Below are 16,442 nucleotides of genomic sequence, written 5' to 3'. Positions count from 1 at the left end.
ACTATACTGATGTAAGACACTGTATGGAAGGCTAGACATACTGTACATACACAAATACAACATATTTATGCCCATCTATGCATGAACATTTTGTCTTCTATATTTGAAGGTGAATTTTACAAGTAACAAGCGATTGCAGAGCATGTATGGATAAGCACAAGTCCTCCTGCTGTAAGCACACAGCCTGGATGTGCCTGCCTGCCTCCTCCCTACACAATGCATCGAGACAGTATCTATTTCTGGCCCGTCAGTGATGTGCCCATCTAAGGAGGGCCTGATGTGCTGACGCATGCTAAAGCGTCTGGTGTTGTCATCTGCAGGACTGTGCAGGCTCTGAGTGAAACTCTCAATCCTCTCTTCCTTTTCATCAGCCACTCAGCGTTTCTGCATGGCAGCGCCAGGGCTGGATGCACTTCTGAGGCTTCTCTCGTCCGTCCGTCCGCCCGCCAGCTCACTCGCTCGCTCTCCTGGATGCTTTGTGCAGTATCAGGTGACCTAAATAAACTACCTCAGCAGGAGCCCTTCATTATAGACTCCCCATTTTCAGCTGTAATACACACTTGCACACGGCCAGCAGTACTGTAATAAAACCCAAAGTAGGCTGTTGAGACCTTGCTGTGGTGTGAGCAGAGAGTGTGATGTTATGAAGTGAGACATTATGCAAAGCAGCATAATATGTAAAGCTATATTGTTGGCATTCACAGATACCTACACAATACTCAAGGCAGTACGGATGTTTAACTAACAGACACATCTGCAATATTGAAGAGCTGAATTTAATTTAATTATAGCAGAAAAGGATTATCAAACAGTGAGAATAGCCAGTCAACCTAGCTTCAAGCCTGCGTCTCACGTGTAATGGCCACCTACTCCTATCTTATCACCAAAGAACGTTGATAACACCACTGAGTATATGATTCCTTATTATGATGAGGGGTATGAAGCATTCTATATACTTACTCTTACTCAAAGGTGTCTCACTGCATGTTTAGTGTCCAATGACAGTGTAGTTGCGTAATTACTAAATAATGGTTAGAAATCATAAATAGTTTCAGTTGAAAACCAGAAATGCAACATTTTAAATGCACATCTTATATCAGCATGTGATAATATTAGAATTGTATTGTATTAGTACAAAGTAAATCGTACCTAAGGCCACCTGCTGTACTTAATACTATATTTAATACCTACTATACTGTAATAACACTTTACTACAAAATGTGGTCCTCTAAGACAATGAAATCTGGAGCGCAGCCATTATTCTATCAGGAATGCACAGTACTGACATCCCCTCCATACTCCTGTGGATCATGTTGTACTGCACTTAACCTACAGGGGGCAGCAGCAGCTCACTTCATACTAAAGAGGCAAAAAAAAAGTGGTGACAAAAGAAGAGGAAGTATCAGAAAAGAAAAGGCACAACACAGTAATCATAAATATGAGTAATCCCCTAACATTAGGGGATTTAAAAAAAAAAAATGATGACTCATGTGAGAGGTCTTTTAATTTCTCAGCGTGTTTAGTGAAGACGTGCAAAAACAAAAGCATTGTCTGACTATGACTAAGACAAGGAAGTGACTGAGAACAGACTTGACCCCTGTCTGACTTACCTAGCAATGTACAATTAACTTAATAATACAATATCTCACTTGCCAGATATAAAGAGTAAAAGCAGATAATAACCTAGTGGTTGGGTGAATATTACACACCTTGATGTGTTCATTTGGCATTATTTTACCCACTTTACATTTATCACTTCTTCTTCCAGCTATCACATTTTAAATTTGACATATTTTACACAGTGGCCATAATGTCCATTCCCTTCTGCATGACCACACTGTCCCATTGGCTTATTTGGTCTAATCACTAGTTTGCTAGTTTGCTCTGGTCACACCATCTCATTGGCTGGTTTGCTCTGATCACACATTCCCATTGGCTACAGTGATTTGATTCTACCATATGATTGGCTGCTTGGGTCTGAGTTTACTTTGTCATTGGCTGACGCACAAAATGACTTAACTGATATGACTGAGGGCTGGTTGTCACAGTTGATCACACACACACACACACACACACACACACACATTCACTACAGTCACACACATTGCAACAGACTGCAAGCAGAAACACCCCAGCCTGTGTATGATATGATGAGGCTGTGAAGGGTTTTTAACTTCAGTCTGGGTGCAGCAGAGCATGACGATACAGGATCTATGAACACTAGCGTGTTGCATGACGATACAGGATCTATGAACAGTAGCATGTTGCATGACGATACAGGATCTATGAACACTAGCGTGTTGCATGACGATACAGGATCTATAAACACTAGCGTGTTGCATGAAGATTGTGGTTGTGCCATTGTTTGTATGTATGCTGTGTTGACCTTTGACCCTGCACAAATACTGCCACTGAGTCACTCTCAAACAGGCTTTTTTGCTGAATGATACTGTCAGCCACCATATGGGAAACGAGGAAGAAATATTCTTTGACACCCTAAAGAAAGCAGATTAAACCTCTAACAACACATACATGCGAATCCTCTGGTGTACCGAATGCAATTACATGACCTGTTCATGTTATATTTTCACTGTCAGAATGTTGTTGTGTGCGAGTGTAGGTCAGTCATGAATATGAAAGGCGAATCAGTGCGTTATGTAACAAACGTCCATATTCAGTGTGTGCATCAGTGATCTCATTTCAGTGATATACATTCATCCGCCGTCGGCAGTCTGCCGTGTGTCTTTTCTGGTCTCCCTCCGTATGAATGGGAACTCGGAGAGCAGCTGAGCCTGGTTCTGTTCTGGCCCTGTTCTGGCCCTGTTCCGGCCCTGATCCGGCCCACCACAGGCTGGTTGCTATCTGGGAGGCGTGAGGTGCAGCGTCTCCAGTGGTTACGGGAGCAGAGGGGTGGGGAGTCGTCAGCTGAATGGGTAGCAAGAGGGGGGGGGGGGGGGGGGCAGGTTATGTAAGCCCCACTTGGTGACTCACTCTCCATGTCATTAAGGCACACTGCGGTTGTTTCTTTTTTTATTTATTTATTTCCCTCTCTCTCTCTCTATATATATATGTCTCTCTCTCGTTCTCTCGCTCATCACTACCCCTCTTGATCTCTCTCCCATTTCTCTTTCTCACTCTCTCTCATTCTTGCTGCCACACTCTACCTCATTCTAATTCTCTCTCGCATCTTTCACATTCTCTTCTGCCCTCTTTCTCTCTCTCATTCTCGCTTTCTCTCTCTACCTCTCTAACCCTCTCTCCTGCTCTCTCTCTCTCATTCTTGCTTTCTCTCTCTACCTCTCTCTACCTCTCTCTAACCCTCTCTCCTATCTCTCTCTCATTCTTGCTTTCTCTCTCTCTCTCTCATTTTTGCTTTTTTCTCTCTCTACCTCTCTAACCCTCTCTCCTGCTCTCTCTCTCTCATTCTTGCTTTCTCTCTCTACCTCTCTCTACCTCTCTCTAACCCTCTCTCCTATCTCTCTCTCATTCTTGCTTTCTCTCTCTCTCTCTCATTTTTGCTTTTTTCTCTCTACCTCTCTCTCTAACCCTCTCTCCTGCTCTCTCATTCTTGCTTTCTCTCTCTACCTCTCTCTAACCCTCTCTCCTGTTCTCTTTCTCTCTCTCTCATTCTTGCTTTCTCTCTCTACCTCTCTCCTATCTCTCTCTCTCTCTCATTCTTGCTTTCTCTCTCTACCTCCCTCTAACCCTCTCTCCTGCTCTCTTTCTCTCTCATTCTTGCTTTCTCTCTCTACGTCTCTCTAAGCCTCTCTCCTATGTCTCTCTCTCTCTCTTTCTCTCTCTCATTCTTGCCTTCTCTCTCTACCACCCTCTCTCTCTCTCTCTCTCATTCTCATCTTCTCTCTTCTTCTGAAAGCGGCAGGTTGAGTAACCCACGCCTCCGCGAGACAGGGTGCTGCTGTGTGACCTGGTTTTTCAAGTGCTCCTCCTTCAGAAACAATGCCCCTGTCACACTTCCCTCGGCTCCTCCGTTGCCAAATGGATTTGGGGAACAATACAGACATGTTATCAGCTCTTAGATCCCTTTTTTTATCAAACAAAAAAAAAAAGGCTGCACCTATCCTGTGGTGCAGACGAGTGTACAGAGCATTGCTTGTCATCTCTGCGTTTCATACCAAAGTCATGGACTAGCAGGCAGCCGCACTGTGTGTCGCGCTTCACAGTACATATACATACGCTTTTTTCACTGACGGCTCTATGCTGCCACGTTTCAGCGTCAACGTGCACAGGGTGGGGCCTGAGCTTTGATATTCGTTTCGCCACGTCTGTAGTCAAGGTCGTTCCGCGGCCCGGAAGTCAGTGTTTCATTTGTACACTGGGTTGGACACCTCTCTCTCCCGTGCATGTGTGTAAGTCAGAGTATTTAAACAGAGGGCTGGGAACATAACACACCACAGCATAGCAACAGTGTGGAGTGAACCACTCATCACTGTACTGTCATATCTACAGGATATATTATTATATCACCGTACTGTCATATCTACAGGATATATTATTATATAGATATTAATAAATACAAATGTAATAGGATGTTTCATTACGTTCCTTATGTTTGTTTCTGGTATGTTTTTTTGCCTCATCTGACACTAACTGTCCCAGTGTATGTGTCTATACAACTCCTCTGTGGCTACATCATACAGCATGCAAAGGATGGCTTTCTTGACTAAAGCACTAAATGAAATCCATATTCCCCCAAAAGCAGAGATACCATCACTCTTTAATGTATTCTAGTCATACATTTCCATCGTAAAACAGGTCCAGTGTTTAGGTTTGTGCTCAGTGTACGCTTTTGTTCAAAAAAGGGAGAGTTTCCAGGAAGCCGTGACTTTATGGTGGAACTCAGAAAATGCTTACAGAACACACTAATCATTTGTCCCTTCACTATTTTTCCAAGGCCCATATTCAGCAAGTTTAAAAGCTATTCCCGTCAAAGTAAACACTCGAATGTCACTTAATACGCACAGTATCAATATTTTCTCTTGCGTGAGGGATTTCTTTTTGTTTCACATTTCCATCCCCCCCCTCTCATATCAAAACTGAAACAGGCCGCCTCCCTTTCCTCAGGACGTCCGTAGGATCTGGATGCTCGGATTCAGTGGGAATCTCCCGCAAGGCCCGCTCAGCCTTCCTGTGTTTATGAAACCCTTTGACGCTGACACCAAGGGCTCAGACAAGCCCAACTTCATGTGCACAATATACATTTGGACCTGGATCCTGCCACACAGACTCATAAAGGACAGTTTGTGGGGGGGGGATCTTTGCATGCTCTAAGACACGTCAGCACAGGAGCCTTTTGTAAGTAGTGTGTGAATGCTTATAAGGCCTTTCTTAGGCAATGAAGGTCTACGTCAACTCATGGCAAGATGCGTAACCTGATTTGTGTGTTACGCAAATGTTCTTTCATGTAGGAGACTCACACATACACACACAAACACGCACACAGCACATTCCTTAATTGCTGTGATCCCTCAAACTCACACAACCTCAGCCTCAACGGGCCCAAGGATGAAATACGACACCCGTGACCCAGACACAACTCCTTCTGAACACTTCCGTTTGATGACCTCATATCTCAGACATTCCGTGGGCCAGAATTCCAAGGCCTGTGACGGTGATCCTCAGTCACACACAGGCAGCGCTCCCACAGACCCCGGCCAAACCCCTATGGCTCCAACTCCAAGCCTAAAACACATCCCTCACACTGACACAGTGTTAGCAGAGTGCACCCATAGTCCTTTTTCACATAATTTTTTTTACTGCTGATTAACGCTGTTAAACTGTTGAATTTTTTTTTTTTTTTAAATTCAGCATTACCTGCTTACCTACTGTAACCTCCTTCATTTAAAAAAAAAAGCTGCCATGTAGTAAGACTGGTCTGACAGCATGTCCTTGGCAGGCTTTGCCCAAGTCTTCTCCAGTTTGCTGTTTTGCTCTCTGTGCAGTGAGAGCAGTGAACACAGGCCACCGGATGGAGAATTTGGCCACAGAGGCAGGAGCCTCTGGCCTCAACAGATGGCTGCCACTCTTAAACTCCACCACTCCATGTGTCTATGGCCCCACACATGACCCACTAATCTATTAGCCTCAAAATGAACATTTGTGCCACCAAATGGATCCCTACATGCACTCTTCCTTCATCTCTGGTGTCAATAGCAAGCGGTTTTTTTTTCAGTTCTTTAAAGTTCATTACTTGAAATGGGATACCTAGAGGACTTTATTGTGTCTTTGCATGAAGGTGAAGTTCAGCTCTAACAGAGGCTTGCAGTTTACTGAGTAGTGCCAGAACTGGATGACTGAACTGATAGTTCACAGAAGATAAAAAACAGATCTGGTGAGAAGGAGAGAAGGGCCAGACTAAACTAGTCTCCTGAATGGATTCACTATCGTGTTTATGAACAACCTAAGATTTTGCTCTGCGAGAATGAAAACATGTCTGATGTTTCGGCTCATTAGTCAAAATACTCACTTTGTTGAGCAGGTTTCAAGCACAAAATAGGGTGATTGTCATCCTGTGCATCAAATATATAGTAGTGTAGTTATATAGTTATAGTGCAGTTATACAGCACAGCGTGGTTGTATAGTGTGATGTAGAAATTAGTGAATGGCCATTTCAATTCCCTCAGAGAAGCTGTAATTAAATGACACTTCATTACTTTCTAAAAATGGCGTGTTGGAGTGTCTCTATGAAAGCCCTGACCTTGGAGTGATCTAGAGCGTAGGCTACAACCTTGCCTCTCATGGTGCCCTCCCATCCAAATGGTCCTTGTTCTCACAGAAGAGATGTCAACACGATAAGACCCACCTGAGCCATATGTCATTATCGCACAGCCGCAGGACAGGGCGTCTCTTCATGCCAGAGTGGAGATGGCATCACGCCCGGCCTCCAGTCGCTGAAAGCAGAGAGGCGGTGGGCACAGGGTGCTGTGGGCACAGGGTGCGGTGGGCACAGGGTGCTGAGGGCACAGGGTTCTGAGGCGGCTGCCAGCTTGCCATTCACAGCTGCTCCGCGCCTTACCTACCGTTCACCACCTGACCCACTGACAGTCAATGAGCGAACAGCAGAGAGCTACGGCAGGGGAATTAGCCTGTAAAACAGCTAAAGATGTTGATAAGATTATATGTTGAAATACGTATGTTAGTAAAATAGTAATAATAATAATAATAATAATAACAATAATGAGTTGTTGTCATAGTAGTAGTACTAGTAATGGTAGTGGCAGTAGTAATGTGTATTTCCTGTCCACTGAGGACTGGATGTCAGTAGTTGCACAGAAGTGTATGAGAGAGCTGTGTTTGGTCTACTGAGACTCTATCTCCTTCAGTGCAGCCCTCTTCTCTCCTCTCCTCTCCTCTCGTCTCCTTTCAGTACATCTGCGTGGGAGAGTGCCTACTAATCCTGCCAGCGGAGCGTTCCGTAGCAGAGACGGAGAGGCAGTGCAAGCGGGCCGCAGATATGATTCACGGGATTAGATCGTAATCCCTCCACAACAGGAAATGAAATCAGATGCACAACATCAAAAGAACTGCGTTTGTAAGTCGAGGAAGTCAATGGCTCGGAACGTTCCGAGGGCTGAAGAGGCTTTGGCAAGTCCAGTCGGGTGTTCTCCCTGTGGTCTGTCAAGAGGGGGAGAACTGGACCGAAACAGAACCTGTTGATGAGCAACTGTTGTTTCCCCAACGCTGATTCAGTCATTTTTGGAGAGCAGAATATATGTCACTACCCACTGTGCATGGGCTCCCACGCATCCATTGTAGTCATATAACCAGCTAAACATTCATCACAAATAAGGCAATAATGTGAAAAGGGCTGCTGACACACTCTGTCCTTGCTCTTAGTGGACTCCTTATGAGGGTTTTTTTGTAATAAGATTACACACAGATCATTCATGTAGGTAAGAGGCCATGTTTCTGAAATCCACAGAGAAAGGCTGAGGTCAATGATTCCACTCTTGCAGTCACGGGGAGACGATCAGAAGTTTCTGCCATGCCTTGTTAGGCCACAGCACATGTTGCCAAATTGTAAGATTAGGATTAAGGGAGCCATCCCCGGAAGCATCTGCCAAACCTAGGCCGAGCGTGTTTGTTACAGGCAGGCAAATCATCTTACTAAAGATGAGAATAAATTCGACTCAAATACTTTCACACACACACACACACACACACACACACACACACACACACACACACACACACACACACACACACACACACACACACACACACACACACACACACACACACACACACACACACACACACACACACAGAGACACACATGCTCACACACACATAAAAAAAAAAGATTCCAAACATCTGGTGTATCTTCATGAGACAGCTACTGTTGGTGTTGGAGACAAGAAGTCTGTCCGCGCAGATTAAATTATACCCTGAATGTCATCATCCGGCGATGTGAATGTGAGCCGCTGCAGCGGGTGCCAGTGGGGAGACAACTCAGGGCCTTCACAGATGAGATGAGAAGGTGCTTGTGCTGCAGCCACGCCCCAGACACCACGCCTGCCGCAGCTGTGAAGCTGCCTAATTCTAATGCAATGTGCTAAATGGGAATGACAGAGGATGAGCTTTTTTCCACGGCACCAGATGTGAGAACGCTCTAGAACAGGGACTGTTGGGATGGTGTTGCTCTTCCTCTGCCCTCACCCCCCCCAATCTCTCTCTCTCTTTTTTGTTTTTCTTCTTCTTTTTTTTTATAAAAGCAGCCCGTCCGCCCACGAGCTGTTCCGGTGAGAGTCGATGCAGAGTGTGAGCGGTCTTCTCCTTCCTCTTCAGCAGACACACACACACTGACACACACCACACACACACGCACACACACACACGGACACACACACACACACACACACACACACACACACTGACACACACCACACACACACACACAAACACACAGTTTCACAAGGCCGTGCATGATTTATTTTACTGGAAGAGAGGTGACTGAATTTCTTGCTGTTACTCAGCAGTGTTCTTATCATTCAGACGTTAGAGCCACCATCTCATATCCATGTATGCATAACAGCTTAAGATGGTTGCTGTCATTCAGACGTTAGAGCCACCAGCTCATATCCATGTATGCATTACAGCTCAAGATGGTCACTGTATGTACCAGCTCATATCCATGTATGCATCACAGCTCAAGATGGTTGCTGTATGGCACTGCATGTAGAGCTAAGCCACTTCAACATGGCCCCAGCCGGTGTCAGAGGGCACTCATTTCCTTATTACAGAAAGAGCTAAAGCAAGCTGAAGCACATTTCTCTGAAATATTTATACACAGCGGTAATCACTTCTGTGAGTTCCTGACATATGGTGTATTTCTGTTCCCCTCCATTCTCATTATCTTCTCATTTCAACTTGGGGATGGAATCAATATCGATCTGCGGCGTTATCACCTCGGATGTCCTTCGCTAGGAGTCACGCCTGTGTCCCTGTGTCCGCCCGAGACACCTTGAGGCGACTGACTTATCTGACGCAAAAACTCCCCACCTACAGCCTCAGGAATGTAGTCTCACAACTGAAGGCTGCATGGGATAGGCGAGAGATTAAACCTGCTCTTTTGCCCTGAGGATACTCTATGCAACAATCTGTCTGTCAGACAAAATGTCACATTTAAAGAGATGTTAATGTTATGCTTCCTGTTAATGTAAACATATATGGGAGACTTAAGGAGTTTTACCCTTTCCCAGGATGCTTTGCAAATGAGCCTCATCTGTAGTTGGCTCAGAAAACCTTTGGCTATTTGACTTATTTCACAAAAATATTAACATACCAAATCATAATGCTGCGCATAATCTCATAAACAAAAGTAAGTTCTTGTTTTGTTTATTTCTGATAGGAGAGCTCTTTTTCCTGCTCGCAGTAATATTCTCAAGATGAAAAAAAAATGTTTTGAGTTTGTTTTCGCTCGAGTGGGGGGGAAGTGGTGGTGGTGCGATGGCGTAACAGGATACAGAGCGTCCCTGGGCCATTTGTTACATCGCTGAAAATATCTGCCTTCCGCGTGTCAGTTTTTGTGAGTGAAAGGGAAGTGGTTGTGTTGTGGTTTTGAGCGAGATCACGCTGGGTTGGGCCACAGGCCTGCGCTGCTGGCTGACAGACCCAGAGGAAGAGCTTCTGACAGAATGAGGAAATCCAACCACACCTAAGGCTGGGGGGTTGCAGACCCAAACACAAGAGCTTCACATCCTCCTTGCGAATGCAAACACAGCCAGTCTCCATTCATCTGCGCACACTGTCAACAAAAAAAAGAGTCGCAGAGGGCTTTCGACAACCTTTTTCGTTTTTTTTTTTTAAACAAAAAAGGATAGCACTGAGCAGCCAGTGAAAACCTCAAGTATACTTATTTAACTTCTTACTTACTCACAACAAGATTCAAATACTTTTACAAGGAAATCATTTTTCTGACAGGAAAAATGATACCTCATTTATTTGTCGTATAAACAGATATTTCACTGGTCATGAAATACATCAGTAGAATCGAAACCTTCATGAACAGCACAATGAACCCCTTATTGTGTAGTAAATACAGTATACAGAATATCATATTACTGAAGCTTGCATTTTAAACAAATGCATATCCATACAACAGCACTTTGACAAGTATTAGAGGCTAAAATGAATGGTGAGCGCATTTTAAAATCCCTGAAACACACCCGAGATTTGCAAATCTCTCTAATTTGTTGCGCTGACAAGCTGGCTGTCATTGGCATCAGTTCCATTGATACTTTTTTTTACATCATACAAGCACTTCCATTAGTGTTGATAGACATATAGCGATCACTTTCCTTCAGTAGGAGAAGAAGAAAAGAAATAAAAGAAGAAAAAACAACCTTAAAGTCATGGGTCAATAAGTCACACCAGAAACACTGTGTTTATGAAAACCCTCTTCAATACAGGATGAACCATATAGTCAGGAGCTTCCAATTCTATTGGTTGAACTGGAAATTCATCATGAAAAAAAGGCAACAGGAATGATATGACCATGACCATCAGTGGATTCTTACAGGCTTTTCAGAACTGAGCAACCAGTCCCACTAACAAAACAACTGCGTGACATAGCTCAGTGTGAAGTGGTGTGATATGCAAAACCAATGTCTATGTGTCTCAGTGAGTGTTTCCTGTAAAAGAAAAAAATTCAAATTCATTTGGTCATTATGGTTAATAGTACATAATATTTGACATGCCATCCTTGTGGAGAACTGCAGAGAAAAAACATACATTTAATAACAGTCATTAGAAATGCTATGGTAATTTAAGGCCAGCTTAAAGACACCCATTGCCCTCTATAGGGTACCGTATAAGAAATGCTGTGTAAAAGCTTTGGTCCCGGTAGGATCTTCTTTGCACTCTGTGCTTTTTCTTCGTATGTAAATTGTAAGTATACTTCATCTCAACGACCCCCTGCAAATTCCTACCACTCTCTCTCTCTTTCTCTCTCTCTCTCTCTCACACACACTCACACACACACACACACACACACACACACACACACACACACATCCCCTCGTTTTGAAACCAGGCCCTTCAGGGCCACAGACATGCGCATAACAGTCGTTTTTTCGAGAATGGCTATACATTATGGAATACATACATTACGGAATACATACATTACAACAGGGTACAGATGCTGGTTATGCAAGGCTTGTAGGTGGTGTAGATTATCCCAGAGTAAATGCAATCTTTTGGTTGGAGTCTTAAACTTCCCAGTGACGATCCCACGGGATGAACCATCAATGCTCTCACGATTTCACACAACATGTGACTTGCAATGGCAGACTGACTAGCTGTAATGGGGCATACTGACAGTAAACAGCTACTATCAGAAGGTTTGCTCACTGTACATTCTATGTATAAGACATTAAAAAGGACTGAAGTTATATTATAATCTGTAGTGAGGGCTATGGCTTAAGCATCTATTGCATGTCATTTATTACCAAAAATGAGCCCTTCAAAAAATATCTTTTTTTCTTTTTCTTTTTTTAAGTCTTATGTTAGCAATAAGCATTGATGTTTAGCATAGTATTTGGTTTTCAGACGACCTTGTTCGGTCTTGTTTACTAAGTCTAAAGTGACCCAACTCTATTAAAATACATTTTATATCATTACATCATTATGAAATTAAACATTCATGCATATGAGTGTGTTTCTCCGAGAGCTTTTTAAAGTGTACACAGAAATACATTTTTTCCTAGAAAAGGACTGAATGTTCTCCACCATACTGTGGCTTCATAGAGAGTTTCAGTTCATAAGCACGTCCAACGAATACGTGTCCTTCTTCTCTTTTTCGCCGTCTCCATTTCATAAATTCGTTGCACCATATGTGCATAATTTTCCGACTAACAAGTTCCTGGAACCAGACAACAACCTTTTTCATCGCGTCTGAATTCACGTCAAGCTCTCCTAGAATAGCTTTGGTCCTCAAGTGATAGTTCTCCCCAGACAGGTTCCCCTTTCAAATGGGATCATCACGGGCCACAAAAAATATCCACCCTCATGTCGTCTCCAGAGTGTCCAGCTGGAAAACGTTGTGATTGGTCGGCGTGGAGAAGTATAGCTGTGCGCTGTCCGGGCAGTTGTCACACGGGCTGCTCAGCCCCAGCGTCCTCTCGAAGTCCAGGAGCTGGCCCATGAAGTTGAAGTTGGGCGAGATGTTGGACTTCTTGCGCTTGACGAAGTCGTAGGCGTCGTTGAGAGACAGGCTGAGGTGCTGCATCAGGTAGGCCACCGTCACTGTCACCGACCTGCTGATGCCGGCCAGGCAGTGCACCAGCACACCACACCGTTTAGAGCGTGCTTCATCTGTGGGCCAACATCATCGCCATCATCATCATCATCATCACCATCATCATCATAAAAGCAATCACTATCTCCTCGATCCTCATGATTAAAATAATAAAAACATCACTGTCATCATCTTCCTCTTGTCCCATCTCATCTTCGTAATCATCATTATCATCACCAATATCAACATAAAGGCACTCTTTCCTCCCTCATCCTCATCATCACCAAAACCTTTGCCATCATCATCATAAAAGTCATTACCAACTTCATCTTCTTCTTGACCCTCATCATCATCATCATCAAAGCCATCACCATCCCCTCACAGTTTCTTGTAGTCTTTTCTAACCATGCTCAGCCTCATCATCACAATTCTATTTAGGTTTTAATCGAAGTGTTACTTCGTCTCGGCAGACCTCTGCACAACTTTCCTCTCCTCTGATACGAGACCCAGCTCATGTATATATATGCATTATTGTTTATATATGCATTACCAGCTCATGTTTATATATGCATTATTGTTTATATATGCATTACCAGCTCATGTTTATATATGCATTATTGTTTAAATATGCATTACCAGCTCATGTTTATATGCATTATTGTTTATATATGCATTATTGATGCCGTAGCCCTCACACATTAATTTTGAATAAGTTACTCACACTTGTAACAAGGCTGTGAGCTATTACTCCAGGCAACGCGCCTTCGCCTCTTTCTCCTGCCTAATGCGGGTAGCACACTTACTCAGGCATCAGCAAGTGATTAGGTGTTCCTGGGGATTGGCTCAAAGGTCTACCAGGCTATTTTTGTTTATTTCCATTCATCTCTTCAGTACTAGCCTAATTAGTGTGTGGTGCAAATGCCTCCATACAACAATGCCTCTGCCACGGTCATGAAATCAGACAAGTTGACTTGAAAGACAGAGGAGCTGTGCAGTATACACATGGCTATTTAGGTGCCATGCTACACTTGCATGGGGAAATGTTTGACATGAGTTGCAAGTACGGAAAGATATATTTAAGCACCTGATAGACTGTATCCAGTGAAAAGTCGCAGGAATACCTATATTTATGAGACCTCTAAAACATGAACTTAACAAACTTATATACAGGAAATGCAGTAGATGCCAGCTAAGACAAGGATAGATCAAATGGCACTTCTGTGCTGATCCACTCAACTCACCGATGAAGGAGATGGCCTCTGGAAAGAACTGGGACAGGTTCTGGCTCCAGTGATCTGAGATGGGGATCTGCTTGTACCTGAAGTGGCCTTCGTGTTCGAACATGTTGGGCAGGTTGGGCGTCACGTTGAGGATGTACTTGATGTTGTACTTGCCGAGTACATCCAGGTTGCTGGAGTCCTTGGCACAGCCCAGGTACAGGTAGGGGAGGATCTCCACAGGGAAGGCCGCCTGGGCGCTCGACAGCGGGCTCTCATCGCTCTCCGTGGCGCTGCACAGCTCCCGGTCCGACTCGCCGTCCGAGCAGTCGGAGCTGATCCGGAGGCCGCCCAGGCCCAGGACGGAGGCGGGAGGTGAGGTGCTGGGGCAGGACACGTCCAGCAGAGTCTCGCAGTGCTCTGGGTACTCAGTCTGAAATGACGCAAACCCCCCTAGGACAGGACAGAGAGACACAGAGAGTGGCTGAATTAGCGAGCAGTTAAAGGCGTTGGGATATATGACAAGAGTTTCAACACTCCTCTAGTTGAAAAACAAAACGTCCTGGTATTTTGAGGGGCTAACAAACTGCTTACTGATTTCCTGTGTTGCAATCAAGCTGTGTCAAGTAAAGGGAGAGAAAGCGTTCAGCTCACTACCCTATTCTCAGTGCAGGAATAATTCACAAGGAATTTTGCACTTGATCAGCAGATCAACACAGTCTAAACCAAGTACTGCACAGGCTTCAAAATACAGAACAAAACCGAAAAAAATCAACTGGGCCTATCTGCGATAAATATCACTTGTACTTTAAATATTAAATGTTAAGAAATATTAAGTATACTTTATCAAAGCTTGTTTCACACCAGCTGCAAGGACACTTCCTAACTATTCTTGTTTTTTGTGGTTCAGTTTACAGGAAGCAACAAGCAACTGCAATCAGCGTCCTCAAAATTAGCATTATTGTTACTTTCAAATTCTGAGAGTTATATAAGAAACATATAATTGAACCGATATTGAAAATATCAGTAGACTACTTACCTCCCAGGTAGTATGCTTGGCACCCTTCGTCCCAAAGCTTCTGTAGGAGAAGTCCTAAAACTGAACTCGTTCCAGAGTGCATCTCCGAAGTGCATTCATCGTACAAAATCACTGTGTCCGTCTTGCACTGCCGTATGAACTTTTCCTTATCCTCATTATTCGGAATCAATGATCGAATCGGTAGATTTCCTCTTTTAAATCTGCGAAGCATCAACCCCGGTATCGCCAAATTGATAGCAGTCTCGATGTGAGATGACTCATAGACCTCATGCGATCTGCAATCCAGCAGCAACAGCGAATTCCCACCAGATTCTAATTCCACTTGCAGCCAATCTACACTTTTACCCGTCATCATGTTCTACGAGTCGATAACTTTGTATCACATTTTTACAATACTGTTGGTAATCGGTGTTTTTACAACGAACGCGTCGACTCATAAACTACAGTAATAGCAAGGTAGCCTAACTCTCAACACTGGTTGTTCAGGATGCGGGATTTCATGACGACATTCCGTGTGTTCGAGCGGGAGTGATGGAACCCGTTCACGCGACAGGTCGTACACGCTTCCTCACTTATGAACCAAAACACAGGTGTCCTCCAGACAGAGCTGTTCACCTCACAACGGTTATTAAGCTACATCCACTTAATTACAGCGTCTTCGCTCTTCTGGGTCAAGCACGCCTTCACTGAGCGTAATGTGGTATGGTTTAAGTTACAATGGTGTCACACAAGAGGGAGGAGTTTTCTATTCAGCATTTTAAAAACGCAAGGAGGAGCCAAAAGTTCTCTTTGGAATCCGGTACTTGATTCTTCATTCTCTAATCTCACTTTCGTTCACACGAGTGCATTCATGATCAAGGTCGCCGATTTACACTACCTCCTGTTTCACTTCATAAGGCAGCAGTACAAAAAGACTTCAGCTGTGACTGCGTATAAATTGTGTGTTGACTGCAAATATGGTCCATTTTGAATACCTATTCTTAATTAAAAGCTTTCAAAGAAATGGAAAATAGCCTTTAAACGTTTATGCTTTAGTGGCCAGAGATGGGGGATATCAGATGCCACACGGTCAACAAGTGTTCCTCAGGAGGAAATCCTGAGGCAGGATGAGCACAGCCAATCTTAATCAGCAAATTCAATTTCTATCAAATTCAATATCAATTTCTGACACCACCATGGAACATTTCAAATTCAATAGGCTCAATAATATTTCACAGTCCTGTGTAAAAAGACAAAATGGCTGCAATTACAACACCTATGCATCCTGTGCAGTAGAGCAGGCTACACAGGTGGAAGTGACAGAGATTTCTCCGTTAAGAGGCTCCAGAGCTGCTCCGTCTGCTGCCTGCTGTGAGCTTGGTTGAACAGGTGCCATGCTTCTGCCAGGGCTGGGGGGTGGAGGTGGGGGTGAGGGTGTTGTGAGAGAGAAGGA

The 16,442-nt window shown here is 44.0% G+C and overlaps 1 protein-coding gene across 1 annotated transcript; it reads right to left on the bottom strand.

The window, feature by feature from the left end:
- Nucleotides 1–10,409: 10,409 nt before the first annotated feature.
- On the bottom strand, nucleotides 10,410–15,731 carry LOC105900175 (dual specificity protein phosphatase 7-like). Its single transcript, XM_012827438.2, has 3 exons — nucleotides 15,011–15,731; nucleotides 13,996–14,424; nucleotides 10,410–12,831 (listed from the first exon to the last, which is right to left on the bottom strand). Exons 1-3 carry the CDS (start codon nucleotides 15,363–15,365, stop codon nucleotides 12,524–12,526), a joined length of 1,092 nt encoding a protein of 363 aa, XP_012682892.2. The 5' UTR covers nucleotides 15,366–15,731; the 3' UTR covers nucleotides 10,410–12,523.
- Nucleotides 15,732–16,442: the final 711 nt, after the last annotated feature.

The sequence above is a fragment of the Clupea harengus genome, chromosome 4 (assembly GCF_900700415.2).
Source record: "Clupea harengus chromosome 4, Ch_v2.0.2, whole genome shotgun sequence".
NCBI classification, from domain to species: domain Eukaryota; kingdom Metazoa; phylum Chordata; class Actinopteri; order Clupeiformes; family Clupeidae; genus Clupea; species Clupea harengus.
The sequence above is the reverse complement of the archived record's forward strand: the minus strand, read 5'-3'. Positions and strand labels throughout refer to the sequence as shown.

What these genes read in the sequence shown, in the direction of transcription:
- LOC105900175 (XM_012827438.2), bottom strand. Translation starts at nt 15,365, where the DNA reads ATGATGACGGGTAAAAGTGTAGATTGGCTGCAAGTGGAATTAGAATCT. An exon ending in CCAAGCATACTACCTGGGAG is followed by an intron (nt 14,425 to 15,010) that starts GTAAGTAGTCTA and finishes GTCCTGTCCTAG; the next exon opens with GGGGGTTTGCGTCATTTCAG. An exon ending in AGAGGCCATCTCCTTCATCG is followed by an intron (nt 12,832 to 13,995) that starts GTGAGTTGAGTG and finishes GTTGGCCCACAG; the next exon opens with ATGAAGCACGCTCTAAACGG.